This window comes from Opisthorchis viverrini (genome assembly GCF_000715545.1).
Source record: "Opisthorchis viverrini unplaced genomic scaffold opera_v5_90, whole genome shotgun sequence".
NCBI classification, from domain to species: Eukaryota; Metazoa; Platyhelminthes; class Trematoda; order Opisthorchiida; family Opisthorchiidae; genus Opisthorchis; species Opisthorchis viverrini.
The window spans coordinates 566037-579783 of NW_008751743.1; the positions used below are offsets into that span (position 1 = coordinate 566037).

Consider the following 13747-nt stretch of genomic DNA (forward strand, 5'->3'; position numbering starts at 1 on the left):
ATAAATAAATAGTCGAATTTGATTGGGTAACCCTGATATGTGCAAGCAATATGAGTTCCTGAGGCAGCATTTAACTATCCAGGAAAACCACACTGCATCTATCGACTCCGCTAAATTGAGGTTGACCAAAGGACACAACACAGAAAACAGGATTTATTGACAATGCTTCTGGTTCCACTCAGTTCGAAATTTGGAAGGCATTTAAGTTTTCAGCTCAAGACAAAATGAGTGTAATTTAAAATAAGTTATGAATACTTTGACCTTAAAAACCTGCTTTAAAAGAAACACGGATTCGTTTCTGGACACTGTTTACAACGAACATATTAGCGCAGTAACACAACCGAATGGTCTATTACGGTGAAGCTTTAGCAGCCCGACTTGTTTTCGGTGAGTTCAGTACGTTTTGATAGATACCATAGACACCATTTGGTTTTTCATAAGAGTACACTGAGTAAGTCAGCTCTCCTGCAGCTGTACCGTTTTTCAAACTGTTATTTTCCGCTAACGAGGGACCATGAAATCAACCTGCTTTGTAAGCGTTCTTTGAAATTACATTCTAATTTTTCTTTGGCTTCAAAATGTAATAAATAAGATGGGTCAAGCAAATGCCTGATGGATTCGGATCCAACGCACTGCAGCTCGGTAGTGGGATTAAATGAGCTCGACGTAGCTCACTGGTTGAGGCACGAACTCACTGACGAGAAAGTCGGTTGTTCGAATCAAACCTGTGCATCTTGATTGCACCTGCGTAGGCTTGGTCAGTCTGGCGGAACCTCACAGTACGTGCTTCCTACGTGTGGCATGACAACTAGGCACCAAAAGAGTGGTGCAGCTGAAAGATTTGTTTCCCGTTTTGGGGAGTTAAAACCTTCTGGACGGAAGAAATATTTGGCGACTAAATGGCTTCCTAGATCTCTCCTGTTTTGCTGTGAAATAACGACGACCGCTACGAATCATTAACAAATTTCTATCCTCAAATGCCCAGACTTACAAATACACATGAAGTAAGGACCAGGACAAAAATGCTCTGAACAGTTCTGTGAAGAAAGTGTCTATTCGTATGAGCCAAATGACCCTTCTGTTTGTTGTGAAGGTGGAAACGTGAAGCATCCTTCTGACTTACACCATCATCCGATATACCCCGGTTGGGCATTCTTGTCCATAAAAATTGTTGGAACAAGGTCATTTTCGTGACACTGTGTGCTTGGTACTTGGTGAGAATACTTAGATAGTAGCACAAACTTTCACAAGGGATCAACACGATTTACAGTCATTTTTCACTCATTGGTGATACGCTGGACTAAAGTGGCTGTTGCATTCCTCAATAATCCACCTTGGTTTATTTGCATTGCAGATTTCCTTCGGCTTTCGATAAAAAAAAGTTACGATGCACATTTGCCAATGCATTAAATAACTTCAACTGGGGTTGACAATCATGTGTGTGTGTTGTGATGAACAAACACGTTCTTTCCACCTTCGTGTGAACACGCTTGTGACAAGCACGTGGGGCGCTAACTGAACGTGTTTTCCAGTGTTATTTTGCATGTCTTGCGACGGATCAATGGTTGAGGCGTTAGCTTCTGGCCTGGAGGTATGCTGACCCTACCCAACTTGGCTTTCTCCGTCTGGGTTAAAGCTATTCAACATTATCTCTGCCCTCATGCATCGTTTTAATTGAGCAAATCGGTGCCGCGGCTAAGTGATCTGACCGAACAGCAATTGTATTTCGAATTATGCACTAATCTGCATGTCGATTTGGTTCCGACAGGGGAGCCACCTCGAAACCTGCTGAATCTCTTGTTTATGAGGTTCTCAAGCTAGGTTTCAGCTGAGTCTCCAGTCAAAACCAAATAGGTACTCAGATGAGTGTATGAGTCAAACTTTGCGCAACGTGGATTCAAATGGAACAAAAGTTTGATTAGAACTCGAGGACTGAGCTCACCTGATGTGCCTCAAGAAGAGCGAAACTGGCCTGGGTTTCTGAAGAGTTTTTAAGACAATTTCCTGAGCAGCGTATCATGTCTAAGCAATTATGTTTGTTCCAATCATCATCAGAAGAGTCAGACGGGTTTTTATCCTGGAATATTTAATATTTCTGTCAGGCTATCTGCGTATACCCTGTGAAGATGATAATTTTACGTTTGTTTAACTTGAAGCTAGGGGACTGGTGTGTAGGTTATTTGAACCGTCTACGAGGGCGCCAAGAATACGAAGGTATATCTGGATATTCAACACTGGGTTAGCTCTGGATGACAGTGTAAGGACTTGCCTTTGAGAAATAACGCAGCGGTAACACGGATCTGAGTTTTAGGCTGTGTGGAAAACGGAGGTACGGGTGACCATAAATAATATATGCGGCGATTACTCATATTTTCTAACCGCGGCACCAATATCCAAAGACCATTATTTGGAGATCGAAAAACGTTAGCAAATTTAGGATAAACCCAACTTCCGTCTGGCTATGGCAAGCGTGGCGGCCTGAGTGACGTTTCTGGTTTAGTTGGTTGTCATCAGTGCTCGTTCGTAATCTTGTGATGAAAAGGAATCTTTGTTGTCTGCTTGTATCGAAACGGACTTAAGAGTGTATGCGCAACGCACTTTTGTGTTATTGTTCCAGCCAAGGTTCGAAAACTTTTAAACTTTTTGTGTGCTACATCTCCCGAAGACTACTGTACTGGTTCATGACCTAAGATGATCACCTGACGAAGATGCAGACGCCCCTGTCTCCTGAAAGTAGGATACAGGCCATTCAGCATGATCGAAAAAAATTGTCCATTTTTAACTGCCGAACGCACGCGAAGCTACTAAAGAGAGCAGTCGAATGGTGAATATATTACCAGGCGTTACTTGAACCTCAGGAAACTAAGATTCAGTTGGTCAATACACCGGTTAGAGGCTGGCCCTTGAATGTGCTTGCAAACGTATATACATCTCCGTTTGCATACATTCGGTACAGAGTCCTGGTTCGTCGGGTGGAAGAGCTTTAGTTTCACTTAAGGCTAGGATCGGCTCTTTTGTCCGGCATCTAGTGACTGGGTGAAATTAACTGTAGCCTTCAGTTAGAGCTACAAAATCGCCTAACCTAGTTACAGGACACAGTTCACAGTATATGAGTAAAACAGCAATGGAAACTAACAACAAGTGGCAACTTTGTTACTGTGAGATTTGCAGACTGTGAAATTGTAACACAAAGCAACGCTACTGGAATGAGTGCTTGCTCCGTTCCGCATCGTTTTTTGCTTCTTCATTTTCCGGGTAAAAGTGTGAAAATTTAAAGAACATAGAAGTGAAAAAATAGAAGAGGTGCCAAACGAAACACGTACAGGCGAGGGAAGAAACAAGAAAATGAACTAAGAAGACGGGAAAACGACGCTAACACAGTAGACAACATTAGTGTAATCCGGTCACACAAGTTAAGGATGTCTTTACATGGTAGGAATCCAGAATCAAATACAGACGTCGAAGATTAGGGTCTAAAACAGTTGATGGGGAAAATGACTGCTTGTGCAAGTCATGAAGACACTATTCATCCGCATCACTTGTTATTTACTTTATTAGGCATGGAAAGAATAAACAGCGTGATTATGTAACCACGTGGAAGCACGATAAGCAGGATTAGAATAAAAGGAGAAAATCAAAATGAAGGTTCGTACCTCGAGGTTGTCGGTTTCTACTTGATTGAGTGGACGATATGCAGATTTTCTTGATACAGGCATCACATTTGGTCAACAGAACGAGTCGTCAAATCGATCGAACGTGAGCTGAAAGGCATAGTGCGTGATGCAATGTTGGCTGGCATGAAAGACGACGGCATGATCAATGGGTGTTGAGAAGTGTTGGACAGGATTAAAGCTCGGGGTCCATAGACCGGAGTCAGGTGTGCCGAGTTCATGTTGCCTCCTTGCTGATCCGGTATTATAACGGAATTGATGGCATCACGCAAGTATGGCACTTGGCACTGTGCAATGGAGCGTTGATATATGGGGACCTGACGGTTTATCCAGCAGCAGTTTGCCCCAACAGGCGTATTTGGAAAAATAACAGGGTTTTGTGAAATAACCGGCTGTTCTTGTTGTTCATTTAAGATATGTTGTCTGCTCGTAGTTTGTACTTGGCTGTTATTTGTTGCCAGTGAAAAAGGGATAGAGCATCCACTCATCGAGTGTTTGGTAACTCCTGCAGTCACTAGTTCGACCAGGCGCCTAACAGCTTGTTCATATGATGGACTGCCAGGATTTTCGTACATTTGATTCAAAGCCCACAATCTGGTTCTGATGTATTTGGTTTGTCTTCTCGCCGTGGAAAGCACCTGCCTCAGGTTTCTGAGAAATACTGGAAGCTGGAACGCAAAATAGAGCAACACAACAAAGTGTTTAACGTAGTTCGAGCTTCAGAAAGTCAATATTTGGTGGGAGACGTGAGCTACGTTAGATATATAGTAGTTTTCACCAAGACAAACTGGTAATTAGTTGCAAATTACACAGTCATCTATCGGGAGTTTTGGGCAGTAACTATACGAAAGAGAGACAAAGCCAACATACCCTATCATACCAGACAGTTATTTCAGGGTAAGAGTCTATTAGAGTTCCTTGAGTGAGAAGGGGCATTTCTAGTCACGGTGAAAGGATTGTAATAGGGCTACTGAAAGTGCACTTCTAATAGATATGCACGCTGAATACTACGTAGTAAATCTGATCATTATGTCGACTTCACTGAGGATATTCTGGTTGCTTTTACCAACAACAATAATGGAATATAGAATCCTTGCCTTACTCCGACTCTGGGCCTCCAAGTCGCGAACATTCACTCTACTGATGAAAGTTACTTTTTTATCACTTATCAGGTGTGATCTTGTTATGGCAGGGCCGACAAACTGGATAACACATTGCTACTGAATTATGTAAAAGTAGTGCGAATGTTTGGGAGAAAAGACGAAAATCTACAAGAAACTTACTGAATTATGTAGTTCAGTACAGCGGCTGTTAAGTACAGTGGACAGATCTTGAGCACATTGACGGAAACTCCGTATACTAACAAACCAATCTTCCAATGAAGAAGTGAGGCCAGTGACCAAAAGATCGGGCCGAATCCTTCGAAAATGCTGGACGATGCTAACAATCTAGAATTCGGCGAAAAAATAATCTTGAAGGTTCTAGCCAGTACAGAAGCCTCTAAAACTATGAGAAGTCAGGGTAAGATAATTCCTGGTGGCAATAAATTCGTTGAATGATTCAAACTTTATTTTGAGTATAACCACAGGTTCTCTCAAAAGACACCGCAGAGAGAACAAGCACTCTCTGTCAGCTGACTTTGAAAAGAAGTAAGTCCTCTCGTTTCACAATTTTTCCCTGTCTCTTTTGATGCCTTGACGATAGACCTATTGCTGTTGATTATGAAGACTATTATTACTGTTATGCTTTAGGTTTTGCGGCATATGTACTAACGACAACTCTTCTATGTACCCAGTCTTTGTTACTTCATAGGCTGTCATAAACTCTGATGACGTGAGCGTCTTTGTTTATTCGTGTGGTTCCAAAAGTTGATAACTTTCTGCATTCGGCCTACTGAGTATTCATGTCTCTTCAAAGAATGTGTCCAAAACATTCATTTAAGTTGACCTGTCATGAGCTACGTATATCCAATTGCAGCATACTGAGAGCAGCGTTGTTTGTCCCGCCAAATTCGAAGGGGTGGAAAACTAGAATTCAATGAAACATGGATAAGTAGAAAAATACGAAACATGCTACAGGGAGTCTGGGTGTTGTTGGTGTTGTTCGCATTCCAGGATCGGTTTTTCTTGACCATCTCGATACTTGGCCGGAGACACTGGAGTACATGGTGGCTAGCCAGTGTTCATGGTGTCTGTTTCTATCCAGATTGTCTGATTGAATTTTGGAACTGTATGCACCTCGGAGGTTTGTGATAGACTGGCTCCACAGAAGAACTTTAGTGTTTCTCTCTGGATTTGCAATCCATGGACATCCGATCTCTGGTCGCCAGCTAGAAATGATAATCAAACGGACAGTAGCGTTCTATCTATGACTGATTACCAACTCCCCTTATCAAGAGCACTGCACTTGTTCTTTCAGAAAAATATATCCGCTTATTTGAATGGCTCCCTATCTGTCACTTTATCTCTTATCACTGATCTCCCAAAGAGCATATGGAATAAAGTCTGTTGGTCCTTATTATTTTATCCAGTCCCTTTGGTTCCGGTTCCTACTTCAAGGATAAGGCATAAACATCGGGGAGAAAAAAACAAAATATCGCAGACGGTTTCCGAATTTGAAATGTGCGAAAAAGGTAGCTGCAGCCAATCTGTGCTGTTATACTTTTTGACAAGAATAAATTACAGTGCTTGAAAAGCTGGAGAAAACCCTAACTCACTTGGTTATGAGACTTTTCAAGCTTAACCGCTTCTCTTTCAAATGGGTCCTGATTTATTTGATTTTGGCTTATTGCGTTGGACATCGTTGAGTCCAGTTCAATTTTTGAAAATTGCGGGCATAACTTGAGTTCCATCTGGAAGAAGATTTAATTGACATTACCGAACAGAACTGTCGATAGCTGGTATAAGAGTGACAACTGAGGGGTTTAATGCAGACAGAAACATGGGTACAGAAACATGCTGATATATCAAGAAAATTAGGTTTTTTTTATTGAAGAACATTTGAGTAATCCGTGATAAGTTTGGTTCTCGATAAAGTGGTCCATTTGGCAGAGCATAGTGAGGTATTGGAGTTATCATCGATACCAAAAATATTAGGTGATGAAAACTCCCTCATAAAATGCTTCTAGTAAAACGATCACTTGCGCTATATATACGCAGAAGGTACATCATGGTGATTCTCCACCGAATGGAACAAGCAGACCAAAATTTGCTGATCGCCCAGGGAATTTTTACTAAAAGAGATTCGGTTCGTTTTTGCATGAACTGAAATGAAGCTTCAAATTTTTAGGTCTGATATGTACACTGAGCTACTTGTTCTGACGTTCGATCATTACTCGGCTCACTTAGCTTTTAGCGGATTGTCCTAATCTCTAAAATGTTTTGTGAAGATAAGTTTAATGTTGAAATTTGAGTAGCGTTGATTGCAACTATAACTCTGAAATATGTCGTACCCTTCTATTCTCCACTCCAGATTGACAAATTCTTCCGTTCCGTTGTTATTGTATGCCACGATCCTTTTGACAGTAATGGTCAAAACTTTTGTTGCTCGTCAATTCTCCGGCCATTCATTAACGTGTCGCTCCGGGGTCCCACAAATGCTGTCTGATTTTATGATATTTTCGTGAACTCGTAGACGGTCTCCATAACCAAGGGAAACAATCATTAATATTCTCCTTATAATCAGGCGATTATTGTTCATATAATCTCAGTCAGCTCTATATCAATATGGATAAACAGGGCTCTGTGAGGCAAACGTGGAGTGACTTCACTGTGGTTTAGTGAAGCTAAGAAGGCCTGAACAGTCCTGTCAAGATCTCAGTGTAACTCCATAATACAATATAGCAGAACTAAACCGGATACTGAGGTCACTGCGTGAAACCTTATAATATCCCTGAAGCTTTTATTGTCTCCACTTGTCCGGTCAGACCTTACGGATACTCTGATCCCTCGAATCCAACAACATCGTTTAACAATAGAAAATATATGGACGGTGAAAGCCATTGAGGTCATTATCTGTTTGTCGAGGATTCTGGTTGGGAGGAAACGAAGCAGGCCTTCAAAAACTTTACTCAAAAATTTCGTGTAATCAGAACTAATATTTACGTTGGCATGTCTGACCAAATATGGCATATCCGGTTTGCAAATTAGATCAACACAAGCCAGACTATTGCATCTTGAAAAAACGTTTGGGTCAAACTACCCCCATGTCGTATTTACTCAAGGTTGGTGGGCAGTACAGGTCGACTGTACTCAACATTTGGCACAGTCAACTAATAATTATAAAGCTGGTGTTGGTTTCTAAACTGGGAAATTTTCGCGCAGTTCTATCCACATTTTTCTGATTTCCTCAGGACCAGCTTGTCACAAAAACGTCTGTGGATGCAACAAACAGCTTCAAAAACTCCCATGTATAAATGTAGAAATTCTGCTTGTAAATACAGCAGTGTGTTACCGAGTTTTTTTTTCAATGTGCTCAATTCGCACCAGAAGACCGTGTTGCTATAAGCTTTCCCTTTAAACGGACCTTATATTTATGGAAAGAATCTTATTCTTGATGAACATGGAAGTGCATATTGTGAGCTGCTCTTGAATCGCCACCAAATGGGAGCGTTCAACAGTCAGGAATCGACCGAAATTAATGCATCACTGAGGCTCGGCACTGAATGCCAAAAACGCGTTGCTAGTTTGTCAACGCGGGAACATAACATAGCGTTAGCTGTCAGGCAACAATGTTTTGAGTACATTATAGTGGAATTTCACGAAGAACTCGAAAAAAACGTGAGAAACATATCCAAAAGTTTACTAACGCCGAATCAGCTTAGAATACTAGGCCATTCAGACTGAAACTGATGTGTGTTCAGCTTAAGGGTTGTTAGAATATGTCAAGTAATTTATTGAGATTGGTATGGAAATTGAGGCTGACGGAATGAAACATCCGGGAGCAGTCTATATGGTGCGGACAAAATCATCCAAGATTCACAGACGCCTACAGAGATAGGACCTGCCTCTTATCACACAACGGGCGCACACATTTAGGACAACGTGCACACAAAGAAGCTGAACACATTGCCAACATGTTAACATCTTCGAACCAACGAACTCAATGCCTCGCACTACAACTGACGAATAATTAACCTATAGTAAAGATTGTTATCATATAGGGTTAGGAAGTGTGCTTTCATTTTGTGATCAGGGATCATAGAGAAGTGACTAATTAGACTTACCGACTACTTAAATGTACTTTGCACCCCAATGATTGCCCAATTTGGCTATGACTAGCTAGCGTCCTAAAGAGACTTCCCCGTCAACTGCAGTTGGACCGATGAAAGCCTACTCAATGGTAGAAGGGCTAATCTAGTTGCGCAAAACCAAATGTAAAGTAAAGTACAGTACACCCGTGCCGAAGTAAACGTGAAGGAATAAGATTATTGAGCAAACACACTGAGGCCTTTTCTTGGTGGTGAACTACTCATAAAGATGCTCAAAGCTCTCCAGCTTCTCCCTGAGTTCCCGTTAATCCTCCCTTCTGTTGGATCCAAATAGGTCTTCTTCTAAGAAGTTTGAAACATTATCCACTTTATCTGTCTCACAACAGACAGGAGATATATGCTTCGATGTATTACCACTTATTTTTCTCTCTCCATTCGCAGATTTAAACATGCAGATTAAATAAATACAGTAGAGGCAGCAGTGAACAGACACTGATTAGCTTATCTCTGTATTGATTTTTGGAATTACGGAAATAAACCACTCAATGTTTTTAGTACTCTTTCTGCTATTTATTTATATGATTAGCATGTTTTACGACCGCAGCTGAAGAGTAAAAGAAATGTTCGGATATCAAAGCATCTGTCTTTTGTCATTTCTAATGGGCCTGTCGAGAGTCAAGTATCAGCCCAACCTTAGTCGAATAAAAATGAGTACAAGCAATAGGTTGTATCACATGAAACGGCTAACATCATTCGTTAGTTCCTTTCGTTTCAGCGGAAAAGGGCAGCTATCTGAGCTTGATAACAAATGGCAATTTTTCAGCTTTGGTGCAACAAGTCCGGAGCTTAATGAAAGAAAAGATGGTTGCTCCTAGTTGTCAGTGCCTGGAGGTGCATCCCCGGTTTTTTAGAATTTTGAGGACCTCTTTACTTTCGGCATCTCTTGTGGAGAATCAAGTCATCGTCAAGAACATCACTGGTGGCATCATCACTCGACTGGGTTCTGCACGTATATGAGCCTTCACATTTGTAAGAATGCATTTCAGATCCCAAAGGTGGGCAACACAGATTGGTGACGGGCCCAAGTGTTCTCTCGTACGATAAGAGTCTTATTTTTGAGCTGGCTATCCAAGCGGTATATCCAGTCAACTCAGGAGTATGTTGACAGTCTCCACTTGGTCACCTTGGATTTTGATGCCTCAAGATCGACTTAACATGTAAAGTCCCATCCAAAAGTCCTTTGAACAGAGGTATCGAGAAAACTTTCCTCCGTTTGAGGTTCTCTTTTAGTACCTCGGTTTGAGCAGTCATCCATCGAATTGTCCGGTTGGAGAGATTATCTTTGTGTCCATCGGGGTTTGTGGCAAAACAGGATGTATTTTCCTCGGTAGACGGGGATTTTTCGTTTCTGACCATCTGTTGAGTTTTATCCCCATGATCAACTGACAACTAACATTTGTGAAAACTTCAGCAGACAATATAGAGCAAATTTACTGGATACAAGCCAAGCGACATTTGTTTTTCGCCATTGTGTGATCTTGGTGGATAGTCTAAAGAATTACTTTAAAAATATATTTGTTCACGAGAAGTTAATAATTAAAAGCATGACATAAATATTACCGGTAATGAGACCACGTTTCCGGTCTTCATTATCACTCACATTCTTAATATCTTCTCTGAGAAGTTCGTGGTGCTTACAGAGCAGATCGAATCGGATCTGTATATCTTCCAAGTCCTTTGTGGAGCTAGAGTTGGGAAAGACAAACCATTTAAACGATACCCTCAGAGTTCCAAAGATAAACAAGCCTATGGAAATACCACCATTGTTAGAAACCAGAACTAGGCGGTAAATTACGGCGTGCAAAAAACCCAAAGCCATTGAATGACACATCATAAAATTTCAATACTCGCACAGAAGCACTAAATGACGCACGCCCTCTAGGATCATAGGTATAAAGGAACTCAACCTGGTTTTTCTAATAGAACATTGTCGTTTTGTGTATCAGAGAGGAATAACTGCCTTTTAGTCGGTTGTCCGTGAATGAATCAGTGCCAGCCACAATGGTATAAATTGAAGGGTCCGAAACAACCAAGTGTGGCCAACCGATATCCGTAACGTACAACACAAATAGACTGGAATGAATGGATCGTTCATCCAAACGCTAGACAGCACAATAGTGCTTACGTTAACCTCCAAGTAGCAGATATCATGTACTCTGATCTATTGGCAGTTGCCAGGGTGGTAGCAAAAAGGCTGTTGATTCTGTAGTGAAGAGTGAGTATGGTTTTGGACACCTATTGAGCATTTGATGTAACTGTCTTGTCTGGAGTTCCGTGGTGGCTTAGTTTGATAGTGGACACTGCAAAGTCAAGACACAAATTGCCGATATTCCGAAAGCAAATGTGTAAACCACATAACGTGAAAAAGTGACGAGCCGAAAGATGAGAAAGGGCTACGATGATTGTCTAACAATCAAGGTGGAAAGACGGCTTTGAATGTCTTCTTCCTTTATCTTGAGTAACAGAAGTTATAACGACTGAATCCACCTAAATATATTGTCTGATGACTAGTCTTAAAATTTCCTGGCCAGTACAGGGCACCTGAAGGCTTGAAATCGGTGGCGTGCTACTGAGAACAGTAGTGATAACACTAATCTTGGACTTCAGACTATCAAACTCACTTCCGTTCACCCGATGATGGACAGTTATTGAAAAACGCATGGCCGACTCGTTTCGGACCAACCAACTATACTTTCTAATTATCACGCCGAATTTCCGCCCCTCAATAAATTTCAAATCCTTCTACAGGAATAGAACGTTAAGACCATTCAACTAACAATATTCGTTGTGTAAGCTAGATGAGGTAAACACATTTGAATCATATATGATATACGAACGAACTGGTAGCAAGTACATCAACCTGGACCTAGGGTGGCTTATCTCGGCTTTGTTCATCTGAAGTCACTATCAGGACGAAAGCCACGGTAGATTGTTTCTCCAGGGTTGAACGAAACTCGATTTACAGCCGTGTAGCCACATCTAGGTCACATCCTCGGTGAGACCATGAACTGTTGGTGCATATGTACTCTTCAGTAAAGTTCACTGCGAAGTCTTCGGATGCGCTCTTCTTGCTTCTCTTCTAACACTTTACCGCCCCTCCTGCATTACTCCCGTAGTTTCAGTCTTCTATTAAATGTGATGGTGGTGAAAAGATTGATCACCTCACGCTCAGAGACTCCGTAAGAAATAAAAATGGTCGGCAGAGTCATATAAAAAGAAATCAGAGCGATAAAACTATTAACATATAGTAGTAATAAACAACCAGCAGTTTTGATTTAAAAACCGCCGAGTAACAGCCTGTATGACTATGAAATACTGATCACCGTTGCACGTTGGCTGCATCCGACCTGTTTGTATACGACATCCACGTGATTATTCAAGCGAGATATACAGGGCATTTGGAGTTCATATTATAGTACTTACGCCATTTCGCTTGGATGCTCAGCTTTTGTTGTATAAACCAAAAGAGGTTGCTGCGATGACAGGTCAGTGAGTTTGCGTGCTGCTTCAAAAGTACTATTAGCATTGTTGAGTGAAAAATTTCTGATATCCGTTGATTTTGATTCGTGCTCAAAGTGCAGAACTGTTGGACATATGACACCCAAATTTTGAATAAGTTTTGCTTGCTTGCTTTCATGTTCGCGTTGAATAGCGGCTTCACAAAACAAGTTAGTTGGTGGCAACTTGTACTGTGTAATCTGACTGCTGGGAGTGTTTTGGCTGAGTGTTTTTTTGGACTGAAGTGTGTAGCACGGAGAATTCGAAGCAAGCCCATAAAGGGAATGACCGGGTGAAATGGCGTTGGCTGTGACAGCTGGAAGATCATGGAGAAAGGTTTTGGCTAGCTCTCTTGTGGCACCTATGTTCGTAAATGAAGAGGGTGCTCGACATTGGAAGCAGTGTGTCATGAGATCCGGTGGACGTGATGTAGGAACTGCTGACAAAAGTACGTTTCTGTCATATACAGCACAGTTTATGTTTTCCAAGGACACTTGAGTCGAAACATTCTGCTCAATTTTTGCAGCAGGTGAGTTACCTGGAGATGACTAACAGCATACGAAATCAGATGTGTTTAACATGTTACCTTTTGGTTTGCCATAAGTGGTTCAGTCTGAACAATTTTAACTGGGGTATCTCTGGTAACTTGAAGGAAATTACTTAAGTGATATCTTCAAATTTACCAACGGTTGCATCTCCGAGCTTCAGCTCAGTATTGCGCATGGATTGAAAAGGAGTGTTTCCCTTAAAGTCTTGGACTCCAAATAGAATTATAGGGTGAAAGCGCGTACCTCGGATTATGTTACTCGCCTCCTTTTGTTGCCGTGAAACAAGTGGGTTTTCGTTATTCAAATGCATGATCATCAATTCACGTGCAAGCAAACAGTCACTAGCAGTACTAGAGGAACGCATAAATTGTTTGTTTGCAGGAACGTCACGCGTATTGTGTATCTGATGAGTGCAACAGAGATAACCCTGTGTGTTCGTAACAGCATCACAGCAAGAATCGTCAGAATGTTTCTCATCAATGGGAAGAGTATGCGGTAGACCCTGGGGGAACATATCATAGTGGTTATTGTGCAGACCAAAGTTACCAGTGAAAGGTGAGCTAATTGATTTCTCCAGACTTCTGCATTGGAGGACATTGCATTTTCTTGGCGTGTTCTACACCTGAGAAAGCTCTGTCGATAATCGCTGCAACGAAACCTACTGGTCCACATGTAACATACAGTCAACAGGATCGAACTTGCGTGATCCACTTCCACCATATAGTTTTGGACAGAGATCATTGTTTCTAGATAACGCGACA

General features: G+C 41.4%; 1 protein-coding gene across 1 annotated transcript; it reads right to left on the reverse strand.

The window, feature by feature from the left end:
• Positions 1-2666: 2666 nt before the first annotated feature.
• Positions 2667-13500, reverse strand: T265_04929 (hypothetical protein; the record flags this gene model as incomplete). Its single annotated transcript, XM_009169797.1, has 7 exons — positions 2667-2801; positions 4208-4339; positions 4955-5119; positions 6388-6522; positions 10541-10625; positions 12364-12976; positions 13230-13500. 7 exons carry the CDS (start codon positions 13498-13500, stop codon positions 2667-2669), a joined length of 1536 nt encoding a protein of 511 aa, XP_009168061.1.
• Between the last annotated feature and the right edge of the window lie 247 nt (positions 13501-13747).